The following is an 8,200-nucleotide window of genomic DNA, read 5'->3' on the forward strand; positions in this document are numbered from 1 at the left end:
TTTTTTTTCTGTCTTTCAAATATTTCATATTTCATGTAATATTTATGATGTTGAGAGTCCCAAATTAGGCTTTTCTTAGGTGGAATTTAATTTATTTTTCTGTACATATTCAAGTATATGAGAGTTCATTGATGTTGTCTTCTCTCATTACAGAATTCATACAGTTCACCAAAAGCATCACGGTAACACACTTAAAACAAGTGAACCAGGACAGTGGACAACTTTATGTTAACATTTAATTTTCCAGTTAATACGTAAAAAAAAAAAAAATGTTTTTAGAGGGGATGAAAACATTTTATTCTGTAAACATTACAGATTTTTTGTTTTTACCTCAACAAACACCTTTTTATGTGTTAACTGGAAATGAAATGTCAAAATAAAGTGGACAACTGCCCTGGTTCACTTTTCTTTGGGTGCAAACAGGAGAGATGTTGTCTGATGAGTCCTGATTTTGGTTAGGAAATTTAGGTGTTTGAGAATGAACTATTTTTCTTCTTCTTTTCACATGTCCTGTCACAGCATTTCAGGCACAGCATATAGAGAAATGGCTTGCCTATATGTAGCAGGACAGATCTGCTCTGCAGAAATTATATCTCAAGACGGAATCCTAATTGCCTGATTGCCTTTATATCAAGACTGGATCCAGCATCCGTAAGAAGGCCAAATTGTTGTAATGGTAACCTCCATTTGTATAAGATCGGCAAAGATTTCGGGGTTGGTGTGTGTGTGTGTGTGTTTATGCGTGAGTTTGTGTGACAGTGAGCGAGTTTGTCACTTGGAGGTGGACAGTTGTTTGAGTGGCAAGAAAGGTAAAAGACCTGCAACACACAGCATCAAGAGCAGCAAAGAACCAGAGCGGCCCCAGGCAGACAGTTTCAAGGCGTTTCTCCAGGGCAGTCATGTGCCCCAGACAGATGTAGGCTGTCAGTAGAACAGCAGCCCCCAGCCCAAACAGACACAAGGTGAGACTTAGGGCACCGGCACAACATCATCTCTAGCCGTGCAGGCCGGCAACGCAAGACAAGACAAGTTTATTTATATACCACTTTTCAGTAACAAGACGATTCAAAGTGCATCAGAAAGACCTCCCATCGGCAATCAGGGGAGTACCCAACATGCCGCCACCCACCCACTGTGGTAGTTGGAAGGCCCAAAGTAGGCAGGGCACATTACCAATCCACCCGGTGAGCAATCCCCTGAGAGGTCAAGAGGGAGGAATGCCCACCAGAGCCCAGCGTAACCCTACGACCCACGGCCAGCCCGACACATTCCCCAAAGCCATAGGCCAGTAGACGGGAGCCTACCACCCAGGGAGGTGGTGCAAGCACCCACATAAACAACACCACAACAAGGGGGGGGGGGGGGTATTCCCCCGCCAGCCCCTCAATGATGCTGTCAGAGCCTATCAGACCCTGCTAAACCAGCACAGGCGCCAGGGTGAGAGCAAGAGGACCACGGCATGCCCGCAGAGCCCTGCCCCCGAATGAAAGAGACAAATGCAATATTAGATCTACAGAGGCATCAGAGTTGTGTACCTGGAAGTCATTAGGGGGGGGGGGGTTGTTTGTCCTCAGCCTCAGTGGGTATCTACCTTGCACAGCTTCGTGGAGGGAGCAGACTGATTGACATCTCAGCAGTGAATGAGGGATTAAAGGGGATGTTGTGGTTGTTATTTTTTGCGTGGTTGGAAGTATTGATTCATATTTCTGTTTTATTTAGATGTCGTGGTAAAGTTGGGTTCAAGTGGTGGTGCAGTATCATGAATCACTAACGAGCAACAAGCAACATTTAGAGTTTAACCTTTATATAGGCATGCAAAACTGACAAGTTACTGTTAGATGTTTCCTGTATGTTCTGCTGCAGTGTAGAAAAAAAAAGTCAAAACAACTGAAAACATAATTATCTATAAATATTATATATGTATAATGATTTTGTCTTATTTAAATGCAGCCCTGGAGCTTTTCAGAAGCTGTATAAAGTTGTGCCATTATTATTTTTGAAAACCATCTGTGTCGTGTTTCGAAACATGTTGCTTCCCTAAAGATTTCACACATCATTGCTTTTGTTGTTTGGATTCTTATGGAATTTAAATAGTCTGATGAGATTCTAGCTGCTGAAATGAATGGTTTACATTTTAGGATGGAATGCCTTCCTGAGATACTTCTGTAAATATTAATTTGCATTTCTTGAAATCATTACCTAATACCCTTTTTGCATTTAACAGAAGGATTATTTTATATTTCATTATGGCTCTTTGATGTTACATGTTCTTCTTACTACTGACTACCTACTCAATTACAGCTAATTCTGCACTATTATTCCCATTTTAGGGTCTCGTCTCCGCCAGGAAGACTTCCCTCCTCGGATTGTGGAGCACCCCTCTGATCTTATTGTGTCCAAAGGCGAGCCAGCCACCCTCAACTGTAAAGCAGAGGGCCGTCCACTTCCAACTGTGGAATGGTACAAAGATGGCGAGCGTGTTGAGACCGACCGTGACAACCCGCGCTCCCACCGTATGCTGCTGCCCAGCGGATCCCTCTTCTTCCTACGCATCGTCCACGGACGACGGAGCAAGCCAGACGACGGCAGCTACGTCTGCGTGGCCCGAAACTATCTGGGCCAGGCGATCAGTCACAATGCGTCCCTGGAAGTAGCAAGTAAGTGCGGCTCGGTTTTCTTATTGGTTGTGCTGATATTGATGCTTTTGTTAGAACACAAGTAACCAAAGGTAATATAGCAGCATTGGATTTCAAGAAAACGCCTCTAATCTACTGTGTAGTGAGGAAGTTACTCTCTCCATACAGTACCATACCCTTGAACCTTTTCACATTTTTATTACATTATCCTTAAAAACACTGTATTTATTTTTTATTTGGAGATAGAACAACACAAATAAGTCCATAATTAAAAGGGGAACGTAAAGAGCAAAGTTTTTTTAAGATTTTTGCAAACAAAAAAAGTGTGGAATGCATTCACTGGGCGGCATGTGGTTGATGTTGATCAATGTACTAAGGCAATCGATCGCGGATATAATTGATTCCTGACCTTGGGACTCTTGATACATGTCTTACTGTGACGAACCGAAACTGGACCCAAGATTCAACCAGGACAAGTCAGTGACGTTTTAAGTAACGTTTTATTTACAAGCGTGAGCACGGCAACTCGGAGCGCTTCCGCCCGCGCTAAGACTGGAAACCCCTGGGGACAGAGACACAGGTTAGTGATCTGTGGAAGCTGCACTTCACCGTGCAAGAGCTAGATCACTAACCTTATTAAGAGGGGATGCTGAGCGCTGGCTTTAGCTGAAGAGCGGAGTTGGAGGCAGCGGTCCGAGAGATGGTGGGGATATTCCGGGTTCGTGGTCCAAGGGCAGTCCGAGGTCGGAGTCGAGAGGGCAGAGGTCCAGCGGCGGTACAGAGGGGCAATCCAAGGGCAAGGTAAGGTCCGGGTCCGATAACAGGCTGGATGCAGAGGTACACAGGGGTTAGGCTGGCTCAGTTACTCACGGGCAGAAAGGGTCGGGCACACAGGCAGGCAGTCCAGGCTTGGCAGAGACAGGGGTCCAGAGGCAGATCCGATCCGTTTTCCAGAAGGGCAGTCAGAGTCAGAATGGGGTCCGAATTCCAGGCAGGCAGTGTCAGAAGAGGATTAGGCAGACTCGGTAACAGAAGGCAGAACACAGGTCGGGAAACAGGCAGGCAGATTATAGTTCATGGCTAGAAAGACAATCTGGCACTGGTGGCAGGTCTGTTGGCAGATTTTATGCTGTTGAGAACAGGTGGACCTGGTGAAGGATGATTGCATGCAGGGTGTAGTGGAGCAGGTGTGCTGAGTTCAGGATCAGACCAGCACCAGTGCCAAGATCATTACACTTACCCCATCACGTTTATGCCCATTTCTTATTTGATTGCTTTTAATGGGGCCAATGGGGGCTCTGTGTTCCCAAGATAAAATTTAGTACATCCACTTGCCCTCAGAAGTACCCTGATTAGTAAACGTATAAATTGTGTCCTGTAAAGGTGTCTAAAGTTTGTTAAAGAACAGTTATAAGCAAACACGGTCTTTAAGACCAAGTAAGACTTTAAATGCTGAAGGGGTAAGGTATAAAATAATATCCAAAGCTTTAAACACCTCAGTAGTGGCAAGGAGAACTGCCATTGTTGAATGAAAGTCATAAGACGTCCTGTCCAGTGTTTGTCACAAACCAAAAGAACGGGTACTGGTCTGATGGCGCCAAGATTAAACCTTTGGCCTAGATGCCAAAGTCTGTCTGTGGCCACAAACTAACGCTACACATCACCCTGTACATAGAGCCATCGTGGCGAAACAGGGTGGCAGCATCATGCTGTGGGAACGCTTTTCTTCTGCTAAGATAGGGGAGCTTTTCAAAATTGGTGGGAAGATTGATGAAACTAAAATGCAGGTCAGCCTTAGGGGAAAAAAAAAACCTTAAAAGGATTCAAAAGACCTTACTTGCTCAAAAGCTTGCTATCCAGCGGGACAGTGACCCTAAGCATACAGCCAGGGCTGAATTGGTTTAAAACAAAGCAACTTCATCTGAGTATATTAATGAAGGGCGACCAAACTTGCAACATCCACTTAGTAGGAGCTGAATACATCTTTCTTCAGATTTTTATTTAAAAAAAAAACACCACTTCCCTTCCCCTTCAGTGATATACTGCTCTGTGCTGACATAAAACAAAATCTAAATAAAACCCATTGACGTCCATGGTCTAACAAAGCCTGAATTTATTCTATTGGTGAGACAAAGTGTTTTCCCGGTGCACCGACATCACCAAGGTTTGTGGGTGGGCTTTATGGGTATAAGACAGGTGGAAGTTCATTGTCAGGCGTTCAGCAGCTGTGCGTCCGCTTCAGCGCCGAGTGTGTTGTAACAGCTGACAGCCTTGCTGAATCATAGCCATGCAGGTGTAAAGTGCGATCCGGGTGCCGGTTGAACAGGCGTCGTCTCTAGGAGGAATCCGTCCGGTTGCTTACAGCTACGATAAGTGTGCGCATGTTAAATACAGTGACGGAAGGACGCCTTTGGGGGGTGGCGAAGAGCAAAATGTAAATATATGCCGTCTTTTAAAGACAAAACAAAACTGCAGATGCAGAATAAATCCCATCGGAGCAAAAGGTTCTCCGAATCCCAAAACACTGGGATCAGCTTGGATAATAACACATATAAAGCAGGCCTGATTGAGGGAGGTGTTAGTGACAAGGGTTAACAACTGGAGCCATGCCCTCGCGCACGGCATACTTCTCCATCATTTACTGACAAGCACCCTGCTTTGCTTAGCTGTGTCAGCTCGCACTGCTTCCAATCAGCCTCAATCTCCAGGGTTTGCATCAAGGTTTGAGAATAATGATACCCCTCCAGTGTAAGTTTTACCTTATGCATCGTAATGAAGGAGATGGTCAAACCGTATCAGAGTAACGCTAGATCAGCACGCCTACCTAAGAAGCTTAAGGCCTCTGGGGGTGGAACGAGTTTATTACTCGTAGTTCACAAAATTTACTGCTAGGCTGTAGGGCCGGGGAGGAACACAGAGAAGACTTGTTGAAGCTGCTTGGATGAATTATATTTCCTTACTTCATCCTTCAGAGGTCACACAGATTCATGGGTCAGCCTGGGGCTGGGTGGTAAAACAGACGTGCTTTTGGCAAAAAAAAAAAAAAAAAAAACGCTGAGACTAAGAGATCTAATGACTGGGGAAAAGTAAAAGAAGGACTTAATTGAGAAGTGGGTTAGTGATGTTTTCTCGTTTTGTATTTTCCTTTGGGGTTAGCTTTTGTGAAATGTTATAATAAGTTCAAGTCACTTGAAAAAGTTAGCGACTGGTGTAATGCAAATCGCACTACTTAATCCTTTTGAGGATTGTGTTTGGACATGGTATCTTTGCATGCATCTACAGTAGTTACTGTCAAATTTGAATTGATCTGTGCGATAATGTCATAAAAAAAGGTGTCTAAAGTTTGTTAAAGAACAGTTATAAGCAAACAAGTTCTTTAAGACCAATTTAGGCGTTAAATGCTGAAGGGGTAAGGTATAAAATAATATCCAAAGCTTTAAACACCTCAGTAGTGGCAAGGAGAACTGCCATTGTTGAAAGAAAGTCATAAGATGTCCTGTCCAGTGTTTGTCACAAACCAAAAGAACGGGTTCTGGTCTGATGGCGCCAATATTAAACCTTTGGCCTAGATGCCAAAGTCAAGTCACTTGAAAAAGTTAGCGACTGGTGTAATGCAAATCGCACTAGTTAATCCTTTTGAGGATTGTGTTTGGACATGGTATCTTTGCATGCATCTACATTAGTTACTGTCAAATTTGAATTGATCTGTGCGATAATGTCATAAACAAAAAAAAAAAATCCAGCTTTTGGAACGCCATCATTTTTTTAGCACACTAAATTTTAGCAGGAAAACCTAGCAGCAGTAATGCCGTATATTTGCCACACTACAGTATGTAGTTGTGTACTGACGTTCAAATTTGAGCTATGAAACAATCTCGGCTTAAGTATGTCACAAAAAACAGCATCATTCAGCCATGCTCATAACCGAGTGTTGTCTGATGTATTTTAGCAATATTTGCCTTCACCGTGTGAAAACGCCACGCTAATTCTCATCTTAAAAAGGGATAAAGCAAACGACTTCATCTGGTGATCTAAATGTAAGCTATTATCTCGGGCTCAGAATATGAATGTGATGGCTTTAAACTTTGGACGCTGCTTCATCTATGTTTGACACATTTATTTCACAGGAATGAAAGGAACTGGGAAGCAGCTCTTGTGCTGACAGAGGCATCTTATAAAGCCTTCTTGTCGTGCAGGATGATGGCAAAAGCATTATAGAAGAATTCATCCGTTTTATGGCTGCCTTCTGTGTACTCAGTAGAATAAAGGAACAGTTATAGTTAAGACATAAATGATTTATAAAGCCTGCGTTGAATACCACAACTGGTCCTCTAAGGACCGAACTGGTACTGAACAGAATAGTTTCCCAATGAACAGATGTTTTTTTTTTTTTAAACAGTTTGAATTTTATGAAATATTTCTTTGCAAAAGATTGCACAATAACATTTATTAACTAGACAAGCATAAAAATGATGAGATCGCAGTTGATTAAGACCTTGCTGTGTTTCTAGTCAGTGTGAAGTTGGTCTTGTCAATTGCTGTTAAGTTGCTCTTAGCTTGTGATTTGGTCCGAGGAAGTAAGGGAAAGCTATTATTATGCTGTCTCGATATTAATGAAGTGCTAGAAGTTTGAGATCCTGTCGCATCCATGTTCGAGAGTTTTATTTTGAAGAAAGAAAATAAGTTCCTGCTTCGTCCCGTAGGACGAACGTCTGATGAACTGGCTTACGACCCTCAGTTACAAAAGCACTGGGGAAGCCCCCACCATGTTTAAATAGTTTATGAGGCAGCATTTAGGGTACTCTGTGGACAGGCAGGAAATAGTGGGAGAATCTATTGACAGGACAACTATTAATCATGCACTCCACAAATCTGGCCTTTCTGAAGAGTGACAAGAAGACAGTTATTGTTAAGAGAGAGACACATTAGGTCTTGATTAAAGTTTGTCATAAACCATAGGGGCAGATTAGAGTGTGTGAAAAAAAAAAAAAAACGCTCCCTGAACACACCATCACCACAGTAAAACATGGTGTTTGGAGCATCATACTGTTGGGGGGAATTTATTTTAAAAGCTGCAAATGGCACCGAGCTGTGAGAAGGCATGCTACGCTTTTTTGTTTTGTTTTTTTCAAAATCTTGGAAACACTTTTTTTTCCTTCCACCTTACACTTACACGCTGCAGTGTTTCGATCTATTAGCTATGCTAAATCCAGGTAAAATGCAACGGAATTTGCGGATGCGGCATGATAAAATGTGCAAATATATTCAAGGGTAACGAATACGTTTGCAGAGCACTGCATTGCAAATCTTGTTGTCTTATTAAAGCAGCACCATGCAGGTTTTGACCCAAGTATTAGCTCAATTTGAGATATATTAAATTCATTTTCAGGTCAATATGCAGCACTTGGTGTGACTTAATGCTCCGTTCGGGCAGCCCTTCTCGAAAACTCACCTATGTAACTTGAGAGGGTTGGAGCCGTCGCTGAATGGGTCATGTGACCTACAGCGTCGCTCTAGCTCACATGACCCATTCTAGGTTACAACAGTCTGACCTCATATTGCTG

The 8,200-nt window shown here is 43.0% G+C and overlaps 1 protein-coding gene across 3 annotated transcripts in view; it reads left to right on the plus strand.

The window, feature by feature from the left end:
* LOC105927757 (roundabout homolog 1) overlaps window positions 1-8,200 on the plus strand; it is a 145,032-nt gene that overhangs the window by 49,577 nt on the left and 87,255 nt on the right. For all 3 annotated transcript variants that reach the window (XM_036143341.1, XM_036143342.1, XM_036143343.1), the window contains one exon: window positions 2,331-2,657. In XM_036143341.1, the coding sequence (XP_035999234.1) occupies window positions 2,331-2,657 (327 nt within the window). The remainder of the gene's footprint in view (window positions 1-2,330; window positions 2,658-8,200) is intronic.

This window comes from Fundulus heteroclitus, chromosome 11, assembly GCF_011125445.2.
Source record: "Fundulus heteroclitus isolate FHET01 chromosome 11, MU-UCD_Fhet_4.1, whole genome shotgun sequence".
In the NCBI taxonomy this organism is placed as follows: Eukaryota; Metazoa; Chordata; class Actinopteri; order Cyprinodontiformes; family Fundulidae; genus Fundulus; species Fundulus heteroclitus.